Source organism: Rana temporaria, chromosome 4 (genome assembly GCF_905171775.1).
Source record: "Rana temporaria chromosome 4, aRanTem1.1, whole genome shotgun sequence".
In the NCBI taxonomy this organism is placed as follows: Eukaryota; Metazoa; Chordata; class Amphibia; order Anura; family Ranidae; genus Rana; species Rana temporaria.
Window position 1 is genome coordinate 214,979,337 of NC_053492.1, and position 15,744 is coordinate 214,995,080.

Here is a 15,744-nt window from a genome sequence, read left to right on the forward strand (position 1 = left end):
CATCTGCGGTTTTTAGTTTTTGTGCTATAAACAAAAATAGAGCCACAATTTTGAAAAAAATGCAATATTTTTTACTTTTTGCTATAATAAATATCCCCCAAAAACATATATAATTTTTTTTCCCCTCAGTTTAGGCCCATACGTATTCTTCTACCTATTTTTGGTAAAAAAAAACGCAATAATCGTTTATCGGTTGGTTTGCGCAAAATTTATAGCGTTTACAAAATAGGGGATAGTTTTATTGCATTTTTTTTTTTTTTTTTTTTTTTTTACTACTAATGGCGGCGATCAGCGGTTTTTTTCGTGACTGCGACATTATGGCTGACACTTCGGACAATTTTGACACATTTTTGGGACCATTGTCATTTTCACAGCAAAAAATGCATTTAAATTGCATTCTTTATTGTGAAAATGACAGTTGCAGTTTGGGAGTTAACCACAGGGGGCGCTGTAGGAGTTAGGCTTCACTTTGTGAGTGTTTACAACTGTAGGGGGGTGTGGCTGTAGGTGTGACGTCATCGATCGTGTCTCCCCTATACGCCGCCACAGTGAAGCACGGGGAAGCCGTGTTTACACACGGCTCTCCCCGTTCTTCAGCTCCGGGGAGCGATCGCCGCACTCGAGCGGCGATCGGGTCTGCGGGACCCGCGGTCCCGGTCCCGGAGCTTCAGACCGGGTCGCGGGAGCGCGCCGCGGGCGCGCGCCCACGACCCACGGCTGGGTACAAGTACAGGACGTATATATACGTGCTTGTGCCCAGCCGTGCCATTCTGCCGACGTATATGTGCAGGAGGCGGTCCTTAAGTGGATATATATATTTTTAACTTTTTGCTATAATAAATATCCCCAACATTTAGAAAAATAAACTATTTTCTTCAGTTTAGGCCAATTACAATTACAATTACAATTACAATTACAATTACTAACACAATTAGCGTACATTGATTAGTTTGCGCAAAAAACATTGTGGCCGCCGGCAATTCACAGGTCCCTTTATACTCCTGGATACACATATAGAGCCCATGGCAGGTCCTTTTATACGCCTATATGCATGTATAGAGCCATGACAGGCCCTCGTTATACTCCTTTATACATGTATAGAGCCATGACAGGTCCTCTTTATACATCTATAGAGCCATGACAGGCCCTCGCTATACATCTTTATACATGTATAGAGCCATGACAGGTCCTCTTTATACTCCTATATACATTTATAGAGCCATGACAGGTCCTCTTTATACTCCTATATACATTTATAGAGCCATGACAGGTCCTCTTTATATTCCTTTACATGTAAAGAGTAATGACAGGTCCTCTATATACATGTATAGAGCCATGACACGTCCTCTTTATACTTCTTTATACATGTATAGAGCCATGACAGGTTCTCTTTATACATCTATAGAGCCATGACAGGCCCTCGTTATACTCCTTTATACATGTATAGAGCCATGTCAAGTACTCTTTATAGTCCTATATACATTTATAGAGCCATGACAGGTCCTCTTGATATTCCTTTACATGTAAAGAGTAATGACAGGTCCTCTATATACATGTATAGAGCCATGACAGGTCCTCTTTATACTTCTTTATACATGTATAGAGCCATGACAGGTTCTCTTTATACATCTATAGAGCCATGACAGGCCCTCGTTATACTCCTTTATACATGTATAGACCCATGACAGGTCCTCTTTATACATCTATAGAGCCATGACAGGCCCTCGTTATACTCCTTTATATGTGTATAGAGCCATGTCAAGTACTCTTTATAGTCCTATATACATTTATAGAGCCATGTCAGGTCCTCTTGATATTCCTTTACATGTAAAGAGTAATGACAGGTCCTCTATATACATGTATAGAGCCATGACAGGTCCTCTCTATACTCCTATACATGTATAGAGCAATGACAGGTCCTCTTTATACATGTATAGAGCCATGGCGGGTCCCCTTTAGTTATCATGATATAAAATAATGAATGTGGGGGGGGGGGCTTTTGGTTGGCGTGATTTTTTTTCTGGGGGGGTGGCAGCATTTCATTCTTGGTCCCAGGCAGCACAATGTCTTGGGCCGGCACTGCTGCTGGCATCACTCCAGATCCTACTAGCAGGGATAAGAGGTGGAGTGCAGTTACTACCACTGTCTGGGACTGTAGCCGGAACTACAGAGAAGGTATTGGCTTTTGCGGATGCTCTCTGTTCCTTCCGTGGCCAGTGCTGGCTCAGCTGCAATACAAATATGGTCCCACTGCTTATATAGCATTGACTGCACTGTGTTAGATATTCTTTGGACGGTTGGTCGCCAACCTGAGGGCACAGACGTAATGTGACTGGGAGGCCGCACAGGCGCCCTGAAGCATGGGCATGGTTGTCATTGCAACCCCTTAAACTATGCCCATGCCATTTATAATGCAGCAGTATGGCTGAACCACAGCAATAACACTGCTTTTTGAATAAAAACTGCTGCTGTGTGCTTAAAGTGGTTGTAAAGCCTAAAGGTATTTCACCTTAATGCATTCTATGCATTAGGGTGAAAAACCTTCTGTGCTGCAGCTCCCCCCAGACCCCCCCCCCCCGTTTTTTAATTAAGTCCGATCCGATCCAGCGATGTGCATGAACTCAGTGGCTCCAGCTCTCTCCTCATTGGACTGATTGATAGCAGCAGGAACCACTGGCTCCTGCTGCTGTCAATCAAATCCAGTGACATGGGAGTAGGGGGCGGGGCTGAGTCGTGCTGTCTGTGTCAAAGCGGCTTTCTGTGGGGGTACCCAATGAAGCAGAGGGGCCAGGAGCACCGGCGGGGGACCCCAGAAGAAGAGGATCAGGACTGCTCTGTGCAAAATGGTGTAGCGGGTAAGTATAGGCATGTTTTATTTTTTTTAAAAAAAATTTAAACTAGGGTTTACATTCCCTTTAAGTACAATTTGCTCTTCTAATGAATATATTAAAAGCATACCAGAAGGAGGAAGAGGAAACATGACTTGAAACCATTCCTGTGATGGTGGTCTCTCCCTATTCACAGCATTATGCAGAGAACACACTACAGGATATCATAGGTGTGTGCAGCTCAAACACACATGCCTTTCACTGCAGCCTCAGCTGCACGGGACAGTGAATGAATGGGAATGCTCTGTGTTGAGCGGCTTCCTGTTTATTCACAAACTGAAGCATAGTAAACACCGTTTGCTATGCTTCAGTTATCAATGAACACAGTGAGTGACTGTGTTCACTGTTAATTTAGAAAAGGAAGGTGCTGGTAAATTACATATTGACTAGCCCCTTCCTCCACTGTTTATCCTAAAACATCTCCTGCAGCAGCTGGGGGGAGAGGACAGGAGGGAAGCCAGAAGCAGTGCAGGGCAAGGTGGCCAACACGGGTGAAGCCTGGGCAATAGGGGGAATGGACACCTGGACCACCCCCTGCTCACTCCTCTAGGCCCTGCATTTTATGATAAACATATATTGCTAATGCATTGTAGCGTAATTCCCAGGGGTTTGTTTTATTTTATTTTTGAAATATTTTGTTTCCTCATGTGGTTTCCTTTAGGTATCTATCAATGTAAGGGCTCTTTCACACGGGGAGGATCAGTAATGATCCGCCTCCGTGTGTCCGTAAGCTTAGCTGGGATCGCTCCGTAAAATCCCCGCTGAGCCGGCGGCTGACAGGGCGGTCCCCGCACACTGTGCAGGGACCGCCCTGTCTTTCCTCCGCTCTCCCCTATGGAGGGATCGGATGAACACGGACCGTGTGTCCGTGTTCATCCGATCCGCAGACGGAAGAAAAAATAGGGTTTTCTTCCGTCCGCAAAATCGGATCTTTGCGGAGGCGTGTGATTACGGGTGTCAGTGGATGGTCATCCGCTGACACCCGCAATCACATAGGGACCCATGTATGTCCCTTTTTCATCCGCAAACGGATGGATGAAAATGCGGACATACGGTCTGCACATGTGAAAGGGGCCTAAGACAAATATATTTTGATACAAAGTAAAAATGCACTGTTTCCTGTCTGAAATTGTGGACATAAAACTGTGGGTGAGCCAGGTGCATATTGTTTGGCTAACAATATGGTTTGGTGTTATAAAGTCCAAGCATGAATCTAATAGTGATACACAACAGCATTACTTCAGCTCTGACCTTCTTTACTATTTATACAAATCAGCCCAATGAATGGAAACCATCTGCATGATATCACATGACCCTCCATAGCATGTGATTTAGGTAGTCACATGGGGCAGTGAGGTCACAGGAGATGTCAGAACCCACTTAGCAGAATTGGATCTTGGAAAAAAAAACAAAAAACACTACTTGGCAAAGAGCATTCATAATGGATGCTCAGAGTATGTTACAGAGAGTGCAGAAGCTTCAAGAACGGCTTGGCCATACACAAGACCCTCGAAAGGTATCATATAGAACAACTGTGAATGCTAAGAGATTAATATTTAAGCGCATTGTTGAGCGTGTAGCTTGACCAACAAGTACAGGAGCCTTCATGAATGCGTAATAACTGAATACATAGGCAGTGCTATACATCTGATGGAAATTGTTCAGATTTTGAAAGTGTGTGTATGTGTTGTTTTTTATTTTCCAAACATTAGCTTATCTGGATATACACCTCAAAGCAATCATAAAAATGTTAGTCTTTTGTAAGTATTGTGTGTAAGGGCTTTAAGTTTTCTGTCTGGTGGTTTAGCTTCATTAGAAAATTAAAACTAATTAACACATGTATTCAATATCAAATCACACTTCAGAGACCTTCATAGAAGGCCCAGCACAAAGCGGCTGCTGCAGTTAATTAGGAAGGAAATGTGAAGTTCACATGCACTGGTTATCAGTGAGGTATTCAGGAAGTGTGGAGCATTTCAGGCTGGCTATTCTGGTCAGCACACTAGACTGCAACAGGTGTGGGGAGAAGAGCAAAGCAGTCCTCATAGTCTTGCTATGAAGTGCAACATGCGCACTGTGTTTTATTTCAATAACAATTATTAGTAATTTAGATATGCTTTTAAAATTTTGCAGACGTAAACACAGATATATAATCTTGGCTTTTCCTTATACAACTTTGTGACAATACTTACAATGCATATATATTTCCATTGATCCTTCCCTCCAGGCTTTGCACTGCTCATTGTAAAAGGGGTTGATGCGTGATGCCCACCGTATTCGCAGCAGATATCTGTACATACTGTTGGCGCCCTGCTGAGCAGTTGTATTGCTCAGCAAGGCACCCACGGTATGCGCAAAAGATGGCACCAAAAAAAAAAAAAAAATGCATTGCATAACCGTGTTTTAAACAATTGTGCAGAAGATGCAGAACTTCTTCAGCTGTGGCTCTGTAGTATTCTAACTTTAGGCCTCATATTCCTTAATGCGTTTTTAATTTTTCTTCTCTCTTTAAGGCTTAAATTACAGCAGGGCGCCCGCGGTATGCGCAGGTGATTGCTCAGCAGGGCGCCCGCGGTATGCGCAGGTGATTGCGCAGCAGGGCGCCCGCAGTATGCGCAGGTGATTGCGCAGCAGGGCGCCCGCGGTATGGGATGAGCTCCGGCATGTTCGCACAATCCATGTGCAGAGCCCGCCAGGCAGTCTGCACGGCGCTGCGCTAATCGCAGGCAGGGAGACATTGTCCCGATGCTCGGCTGCAGAGATCGGGAAATGCTTCGCTGCCTGTGGTTAGAGCAGCGCCGTGCAGGCTCTGCACGTGGACTGTGCAAACACGCCGGAGCTCATCCCTACTCAGCAGGGCGCCCAGGGTATATGCAGGTGATTGCTCAGCAGTGTGCCGACAGTATGTGCCGATGATGGCACCAGAAAAAAAAAAATGCACTGCATAACCGTGTTTTAAACAATTGTGCAGACGATGCAGAACTTCTTCCGCTGTGGCATTTTTTTTTGTATTTAAATTTTTCTCCAAGTCTTAATGTACCCATGACGTTTTACAACCTCTCCTGAAAGATTTAACTTGACGGATAGTAACCAACATTTAAAAAGTCAGTTTTGCCGCATCTAGCAGCGTTTACGTTTAGAAGCGTGTGTGTGTGTGTGGTGTTTTTTTTTTTTTTTTTTTTTTTTTTCTTCATTAGTCAAACATCCGCCTGTAAATGCAATGTGGCTAAATAAGAGTTACCACATTTACACACGTTTGCAAGCTGTTACAGGGGTTGGGCGTTTCTGAACACCTGTCTTGAACGCATTTTTTATGCTTTCCAAAAAAAAAAATCTAAACGCCACTACCTAGAAACGACTATATGCGACCCTGTGTACATGTACTGATAAGAGGAGAGTTTAGGGGCAGCTGAAAAAAAATACTCCTAAGTCTTCATGCACACTGGATGTTAAAATTACGTTATAAAAACGACAGTATCTTTGCAGTGAGTTTTTCAAATTTTTTTGCAGTATCGTTTTTTAGCGTTTATTAGACTGTTTAGCGTTTTTCCGCATTGGCGTTTTCTAGCTTTTCTTTTTGAAAAAAAAAATTTATTTTTTTCTTTTTAAATGGATCAAAAAACGTTAAATGCTGTTGAGCAAAGTTTTTGAGCGTTTATCAGCGTTGTAGCGTTTTTATAGCTGAAAAACGTCTCTCAGAACCCACTAGTGTGTGTGTGTGTGTGTGTGTGTGTGTGTGTGTGTGTGTTTTTATTATTTTTATTTTTTACTGCTCAAAAACGCCACTGCCCAAAACTGCTAACAGGCTATGTGTGCATGGACACATAGGATAACATGATGGAGAGTTTAATGACTGTAGAAAAAAATGTCTACTGCCAAAAACGGCTGCTGTAAAAACGTCCAGTGTGCATGAGGCTTAAATGTCCGTTTACCAGCAGCAGTGTACATGAAGCCTTAAAGGAGTTTAGCAGCAGCAAAAAAAAAAGTGGTAAAAAGCAGTGTTTTGCATTGGTGTTAATGCATACTCCTGCGTTTAGCGTTAAAACAATCTATTGGCCAGAATTGGGTGGGAACTATGGAAATGTGCCTAGTGTTAATGAGTGTTGAAGCACGTAAAGGAGCTTTTGGGTATTTTTTTTTTTTTTTTTTTTATGCTCAAAAGCTTCACTCCAAAATGACCAAGTAATGTGTGTTTTTTTTTTCTGTCTGTGATCTCCCCTGCCTCTTGAAACCACTTATGCTGCGTACACATTATCAGACATTCCGACATCAAAACCGTGGATTTTTTTCCGACGGATTGTTCGCTCAAACTTGTCTTGCATATACACGGTCACACAAATGTTGTCGGAAATTTCGAACGTCAATAGCGCGGTCACGTACAACACTACGACAAGGCGAGAAAAATGAAGTTCAATGATTCCAAGCATGCGTCGGAATTGGCTACAGACGATCAAAATTTCCGACAAGAACTTTTGTTGTCGGAAAAATTGAGAACCTGCTCTCGAACATTTGTTGTCGGAAACTCCAACAGCAAATGTCCAATGGAGCATACACACGGTCGGATTTTCCGACAACAAGCTCACATCGAAAGTTTTTTGTCGTAAATTCCGACCGTGTGGACGCGGCATTAGGCTGCTTTCACACTGACCAGCGTCTGCGGTAAATCGTTGCTATTTTTAACCTTGTTTTTGCTGTGCTTTTGAGCCGCTAGTGGGGCCCTTTAAACCCCCGCTAGCTGCCGAAAAAGCCGTTCAGCTTACTAGGATGTGAACCACTTATTCGCCTGGGAAGAGAAACAAGTGCCGGTTCTATCGGCGATGAAAGGCAGATTATCTCGGCCACCAGCATGTTTGCCTGGTATAATGGTCCCTACACCCAATCATGTTTCGTGAAATCTGCCAGCGATGGGGATGGCCAGATGTCGCTCTATTGGCATCTAGGTTCAACAACAAGCTACATTAGTTTGTGTTCCAAACAAGGGATCCCCTGGCAATCAGAGCAGATTCTCTGGTAGTTCCATGGAGCCAATTCGCCTTGGTTTGCTTTTGCTCCCCCCCCCCCCATCCCTCTCCTTCCACATTTGTTGTTCAGGATTTGGGAATGGGGGGATCCTGGTGGCACTGGCCTGGCCCAGAATGTCCTGGTTCCCAGAGACCATGAGATTGGCAATAAATGGGCACTTCTGTGCCACCACCGATCTACTATCTCAAGGTCCTATATTTCACCCCAATTTACAGTCTTTAAATTTGACAGCATGGCTATTGAAACCAGGGTGTTGAAAGATCGTGGTGTCTACCCTAGTCAATGCCAGGAAGGTGGTCACTAGGAAGATCGATAATTACCACTTGGCGACCAGGGTATGTCATATGACGTCCTGGGCTTTGTGGTGATATATCTGAATGATCATTCAGATATTGCCAGTTTCAGCTGCCGATTCCCTACACCATAAGAATGATCATAGCTGCTGTTCCACCGATTGATTGATTTTTACAGGGAGCGGAAGGGGACCCCCCCTCCCGCCGCCCTCCGGTGCTTCTCCCAAATCACCGATGCGGTTGGCGATTCGGAGAACGGATCTGCCGGCCCCCCGGATGATGATCACAGAGATTTCCTGCGAACCAGATGGTCGCTGGAGTCTCTATGATCGTCGAAGGCCGAGCGTGATCTTATGACATCACGCCTGACCTCTGCATTCAAAAATGCTTCCCAGCCTAGTAGTGAGATGTGGGGTCTTATATTGACCCCATATCTAAGGCCTTGTACACACGATAGGATCGCCAGAGGACAACGGTCTGAAGGACCGTTTTCATCAGTCCAAACCGATCGTGTGTAGGCCCCATAGATTATTTAACCTTCGGTCAAAAAAATGAGAACTTGCTTTAAAATTGAACCGATGGGCGCCAAACCAATCGTTGGTATGCAAAAGCATCGGTTAAAAACGCGTGCATGCTCAGAATCAAGTCGACGCATGCTTGGAAGCATTGAACTTTGTTTTTTTCAGCACGTCGTTGTGTTTTACGTCCTGACACGATCGTTTTTTTAACTGATGGTGTGTACGCACGACGGACCATCAGTCAGCTTCATCGGTTAACCTATGACAACGGTCCTTCAGACCGTTCTCATCGGATGGACTGATCGTGTGTTCGAGGCTTTACTGTAAAGAGGTTCTGTCATGTCATATTCCTATTACAAAGGATGTTTACATGAAAGTGATTCTCTCCCCGTTCTCCCCTTTCTCCCCGTTCTCAGAATTGTTCCGGGCCTGAAGTGGTTATGGTCTGGAAGACTTGTATTGTTTGGTGTGAAGCCAGAAAATGGCATCTTGATAATGCATGATTGGGAGAATTCTTTCTTCTACAGTCGGCTGTGGAAATCAGATTGGCTTTCAGTACAATCGGGGGTCCGATTTTGGCCTTGTCTGTATTCTTCCAAAGGCCTTTAGCCTCCCATTCGCTGGTCCAAACCTTTTATGCAGGGGGCAACTCGTTTGTTCCCCCCCATTAGCTCACCTATGTGCCCAGGTAAGATGGGGCTGAGGCTCCAGATCTTTTACCTTGGGGCTTAGTTTATCCCTCCACCCTTCCCCCTGGTGTCTGGGTAGTTTGAGGAAGGCAATGAGCCTGTTCCATGCCCCTTCAGTTACCTCTATAGGGGGCGTTGTTTGGATGGTCTCTCTCTTCACCCCTCCGCCCTTCCTTTCCTCTCTGTGGGGGGGAGGGTGGGGGATATTGCAGGAGGCACGGGGAAAAAAAAAAAGCATACCCCTCTCTTCTAAGAAAAGGTGCCCTACCTTCAAAGCGCCCCTTAAGGAAAGCTGGACCTAGACCCTGTGTGAGGACTGTATAATGGACCTAGTAAAGCACAAGCAGGGAAAAGAAAAGCAGCCACAAAGCTCAGATCTTTTGGTCTCCTTACAAAAGGAACTTATGGATACTTCCCAATTGTTCCGCTCCTTTTTGGACAAGCACCCGGCACTCCAATGAGGGAGTCAAGCCAGACCATCCAGTAGTCTGCCAGGTTAATGACAGATGCAAGCTCCTGGGAGGAGACGCTGGCTGGCCACGCCGTTCTGGCTTCCGGAAGGGCGCCGAGGGGCGGGGACTTTGCGTTCCAGCTGGCGGAAGTGACGCTCCGACAGGAACGGCGTCATCAAGGAGCGCCGTATGTACATAGTCCTGTCCATTTGCGGGGCAGCAGGCATCCGGAGTGGTGCAAAACAAGCTCGGCGGGGCCGCGCGGACACCATGGAGGAGGCTGGGACAGCAATTGACTCCGGTTCAACAGGCTCTGGCATCTCCCAGGTAAGGTGGTGAGAGTAGGCCATGTCTTACACTGGGGGATCATGACTTTTTTGGGACCTTGCTACTCCCTCCCTGCCTGGGTGGGGAACCTAAGGTGATGGGCTTTGGGGCACTTCTTAGCTGACTCAGTACACAGAGGTGGAGTGGGTCAGGGTGGTATTCTAATTGGATCTTGTTCCTGATTGTTTGCTTTTAGGGTAAAGCCCAGGACAAGATGCCTGTGCAGATCTTCTTCTACCTAAGAAGAAGTGTGCTGTTTGCGGGGCTAAGTTGGGCTCTAATTGGAGGAAGCCACTATGCCCAGATTGTATCGCCAGTCTCGTCAAAGATGAGAGCGGAGTGCCAAAAAGTCGTGGCATCTGTTAAAGACGAGCTAGCATCTACCTTCCAATCATTCAGAGGTATGATGGACAGGGTACAGATGCTGTCCCCCCCCCCCTTTACAGGGCAGCTAGTGCACCATCCTTGTCTGAACCCTCAGTGGTAGGGATAGAGCAGGAGGAGGAGGAGGCAGGAGGGTCAGTGAGGGAAAGTCTCTCCAGATCCCAAACCTCTTCTCAGGTGGACTCAGCATCTGGTTCTGAAATGGAAGAAGATTCCTCCAGGGGGTCGAGGTATAAGTTATCCCTCGATGATGTAGGCGATTTATTAAAAGCAATTTACGAGACGTTGGAGATTTGTGAGGAACCAGTCCAACTGTCCAAGCACGACCAAATGTATCAGGGGTGCAGTGCTAACAAGGCCAGAGTATTTCCCATACACAAGTCGTTTATTGAGGCGATTCTACTTGAGTGGGAACAACCCGAGAGGAGGCCCTTCTTTTCGGGTAGTCTCAAGAGGTTTCCCTTTGAGGATGATGTTTCCCATCCGTGGAACAAGGTTCCAAAATTAGATGTCCCTCTAGCCAAGGTGTCTAAGAAAACTGAACTGGCATTTGACGATTTGGGGTCGCTAAAGGATCCCATGGACAAGAGAGGCGAGGTACTGCTTAAAAGTGCCTGGGATGCTTCTGCAATAGGTCTAAAGCCAGCCTCGCAGCCACCTGTGTGGCCAGAAACCTGGAATGCTGGCTGGGGCAGATGCAGTCTCACATCTCTGCCGGCACTTCTAGACCGCAGATACTAAAGTCCTTTCCCTTACTGTTAAAGGCAGTCGGGTTCCTAGCAGACGCCTCGGCAGAGTCGGTTAAATTGGCAGCGAGGTCGGCTGCATTGGTTAATGCAGCCAGAAGGGCTGTGTGGCTTAAAACATGGACGGATGATTCGGCGTCCAAATTAAAGCTTTGCGGCCTACCCTTCTCGGGTGACCATTTGTTCGGGCCTGGCCTCCAGGAGGCGTTGGAGAACTCAGGATAAAAATAAATCCTTTCCAGAAAAGAGGAATAAAAATGAGAATAAACATTTTTTTCGGGGCTTCAAGCAGAACCAAAATGATAGAGGCTCGTCCCAAGAAACATTGGTCAGGCCAAAAAGGGTGTGGTAGAGGAGGTATTTTGTTCAATCCTCCTCAGACCACCCCCAAGCCCCAGTGATGCCCGCGTCCCAGTGGGAGGAAGGCTGGGGGAATTCCTTCCACAGTGGACAAAGTCAACTTCAAGCCTGTTCATTCAAGACAGTGGCCCAGATTCAAGAAGCACTTGCGCCCGCGCAACCATAGGTTGCGCGGCGCAAGGGCTTACTTGCTCCGGTGTAACGAGTGCTCCTGATTCAGGAACCTCGTTACACCGACTGCAGCCTAGGATGTGACAGACATAAGCCTCCTTATGCCTTCACATCCCAGGCTGCATTCTTGCGTTGGCCGCTAGGGGGCGCGGCCATTGTGATCGGCGTATAGTATGCAAATTGCATACTACCACCGATTCACAAAAGTTGCGCGGGCCCTGCGCACGCAAGGTACGGAGTTTCCGTACGGCCACTTTAGCATAAGGCTGCTCCTGCTAATAGCAGGCGCAACCAATGCTAAAGTATAGCTGCGCTTCCCGCTCGCGACGTTCAAATTTTACGTAAGTGAACCGTGAATGGCGCTGGACGCCATTCACGTTCACTTAGAAGCAAATGACGTCCTTGCGACGTCATTTGCCGCAATGCACGTCGGGAAAGTTTCCCGACGGAGCATGCGCTGTTCGCTCGGCGCGGGAGCGCGCCTAATTTAAATGATGGCGGGATCATTTACATTAGGCACCCTTACGCAGGGCTATTTAGCATATCGCCCGCGCAATTTACGGAGCAACTGCTCCGTGGATCGCGGGCAAAGCGCAATATTTGCGTGGGCGCAGAGAAAATTTTTTGCTCTTTGCCCAAGCAAATATTGCGCGATTCTACCTGAATCTGGGCCATTGTAAAGAACGGTTACAGGTTGGAGTTCGTTTCCCTCTCACCCCCATTGTTTCTGGTCACCCAGTTACCAAAAGACCGGGAAAAGGCGGAAGCCCTGGGTCTATTACTAGGGGACTTATTAGACCAAAGAGTCCTGGTTCAGGTTCCCCAGGAGGAGGAAGGCCAGGGGGTATATTCTCACGTATTTGTCATGAAGAAACCTTCCGGGAAATACAGGCTGATTCTGAACCTTCGCCCTCTCAACAAGTACATAAGATACAAAAGGTTCAGGATGGAGTCAATCTTCTCAGTGACAAACCTCCTGTTTCCAGGCTGTTTTATGGCCACAGTAGACCTCCGGGACGCTTATCTGCATGTTCCCATACGTCTGGAATGTCAAAAGTATCTGAGGTTAGCAGTACGGAGAGGTCCAAAGGTTGTGCACTGCCCTTCGGACTGTCTTCCTCTCCGAGGATCTTCACCAAGGTCCTGGCACCCTTGAGGGTCCAGGGCATTACAGTGATCCCCTACTTGGACGATCTCCTGTTGATTACCTCCTCCGGTCCCCTTCTAGAGAAAGACCTACAGGAGTCCCAGAGCTTCCTACGGTCTCTAGGATGGTTAATCAACGAGGACAAGCCCCAGTTGTCTCCATCTCAAGACGTCCTATATCTAGGATACAGAATCTCCTCAGTAAGGATGGAAGTCTTTCTTCCCAGGGAGAAGATTCAGAAAGTGGAACGAGCAGTAGCCCAGCTTCAGACCAACCAGGTTGCCCTGGTCAGATGTGATGAGGGTTTTGGGGTTGATGTCGGCCTGTTTCCTGGCAGTGCCATGGGCCAGGTTACATCAACGCCCTCTGCAAAATCTGATGCTGAGGCAGTGGGACGGCCAAAGAGAAAGTTTGGACCTACCCATGCATATCCCGGCCAGCATAAAAAGAACGTTATGGTGGCGGCGGTCCCTCCAAAACCTGGAAAAGGGTCTGTCATGGGATTCTCCTTCGACCCTAGTAGTAACAACCGACGCAAGCATGCTAGGTTGGGGAGCCCATCTGGATGGGAATTGGGCCCAGGGGCCTTGGTTACCAGTGGAAGCTCAGCGATCCTCGAATCAGAGGGAGCTTTTGGCAGTCTTAAGAGCCATAGAAGCCTTCCAATCCCAGGTAGTTGGACATCACCTTCAGGTGAGGACGGACAATGCGACAACGGTCGCGTACATAAACAAACAGGGGGGCACAAGGAGCCCTGCCCTACAAGCCACAGCAGGCCAGATTCTGAGCTGGGCCGAGATGAACCTGGCTTCTTTATCAGCGGTCCACCTGAAGGGTTCACAGAATACCCTAGCCGACTTTCTCAGTCGGCAGCCCATAAACCAGGACGAATGGTCCCTCAACGAGGAAGTGTGCAGAGACATAAGGTCCACTTCCGGCTGCCCCCAGTGGGACACATTTTTTAATATGGGGGTTATCTATCAATAGCCTTAAGGTGCAAGCAGCAGCCTTGGGTATCTTTCTTGAGACCCCACTCCAGCAGAATCAGTTCGTGAATTTTTTTTTCAAAGCCTTGGCAAGGTCCAAACCTGTGAAGGTGAGAACCTGACCCACCTAGGACCTATCTTTGGTGCTTAGAGCCCTTACCAAGAACCCTTTTTGCCCCTGTAGAAATCTTCGCTGAGACATAGTCCTAAAGACTGTTTTCTTAGTAGCAATCACATCAGCCAGGAGGGTCAGTGATCTACAGGCACTGTCGATTCGAGAGCATTTTTTGGTGATTAAGGATGATTCCGTCATCCAGAAAACAGACCCTAGTTTTTTGCCCAAGGTGGCCTCTGTTTCACAGGACCCAGGACATTGTCCTGCCTACATTTTCATTCCTCCTCAGAGTGATGAAGGGGAATTATTTAGTTTGTTAGATGTCAAAAGAAATCTTTTGTTTAAAGAGTTCAGGCGTTCAGACGCACTTTTCATTAACTTTGCGGGTGTCCGCAAGGGTTACGGAGCATCCAAGTCATCCATCGCTAGGTGGCTTAAGATGGCGATAGTTGAAGCTTATCAGTTAGGGGGTAAAGAACCACCTTTGGTCAAAGCACATTCAACCAGGGCAGTCTCGGTATCCTGGGCAGAGGGAGCCGGAGCCTCCCCGGAAGAGATATGCAAAGCAGCAGCATGGTCTTCTTTTTCTACATTTGCAAGACACTACCGTTTAGACCTACTGTCGGTCAAAGAGCAAGCCTTTGGAAGGAAGGTCCTCCAGACAGTAGTCCCACCCTAATCAAGTAAGTTCTTGCTTATCATCTCAAGAGGCTGTCCTGGAAGACGACTTGAGAAAACCGGAGTTGGGCTTACCGGTAACTCTGTTTCTAGGAGTCTTCCAGGACAGCCCGAGTTTTTCCCACCCGGTGTCAATATGTGAACCGGTATTGTAATGATGATCTAATGCTGTGTTAGTATATTATGTCTTTCAGGTCCTTCTGTTAGTTCTCGGGTAAACTGAGGAGGGAGGCCTGGAGGACCAGCTTTAAAGAAATGGGTGTGTGTTTCCTGGCCCAGAGGGAGGAGCCCAAGGTCTCAAGAGGCTGTCCTGGAAGACTCCTAAAAAAAAAAAAAGACTTACCGGTAAGCCTAACTCCGGTTTTCCTGTCCTTGGCTCAGGAGATCTTAATCTGGGCAGAGAAAAATCTGGGTCCCTGTCAGCAATACACCTGAATGGCAGCTTTAATTAAAGGGCCAACTTCCTGAGCAGGAAGACTTTCAGAATCGATGTGGAGTCTAAACTCTAAAGCTTTCCAGATGGTGATAAACAGGTGGGGGCAGATCTCGGGTCGACCTGTTTGCGAACCACTCACACAGCTCCCGACCTTACTTTTCTCTGAACCAAAGGGATCAGGCAAGAGGTTTGGAAGCTCTGGCTCATCCATGGGACTTCCATTTGTGTTATGCTCCCCCCCCTTCCAGTTAATACCATTGGTCCTCAATACATTTCCAGAAGGGTCCACAAATCTAATACTGGTGGCTCTCTATTGGGCCAAAAGGATATTGTTCTCACTCTTGAACCTGGTAATGGAACCCCATTGGATGTTACCTCTACGGGACGATCTACTGAGTCAGAGACCCATCCAGCATCCAGACGTAAGCCAGCTCAAGTTGGCAGCCTAGTTTCTGAGGAGCAGATCCTAAAGAAAAAGGGTCTGTCAGACAAATTCATTTCTATGCTGCTAAACGGCAGGAAAAAAAGTCAC

The 15,744-nt window shown here is 46.9% G+C and overlaps 1 protein-coding gene across 1 annotated transcript in view; it reads left to right on the plus strand.

The window, feature by feature from the left end:
- Positions 1-4,200: 4,200 nt before the first annotated feature.
- LOC120936982 (elongin-A-like) overlaps positions 4,201-15,744 on the plus strand; it is a 146,667-nt gene continuing 135,123 nt past the window's right edge. The window contains exon 1 of the mRNA XM_040349831.1: positions 4,201-4,404. Within this exon, the coding sequence (XP_040205765.1) occupies positions 4,330-4,404 (75 nt within the window). The 5' untranslated portion in view covers positions 4,201-4,329. The remainder of the gene's footprint in view (positions 4,405-15,744) is intronic.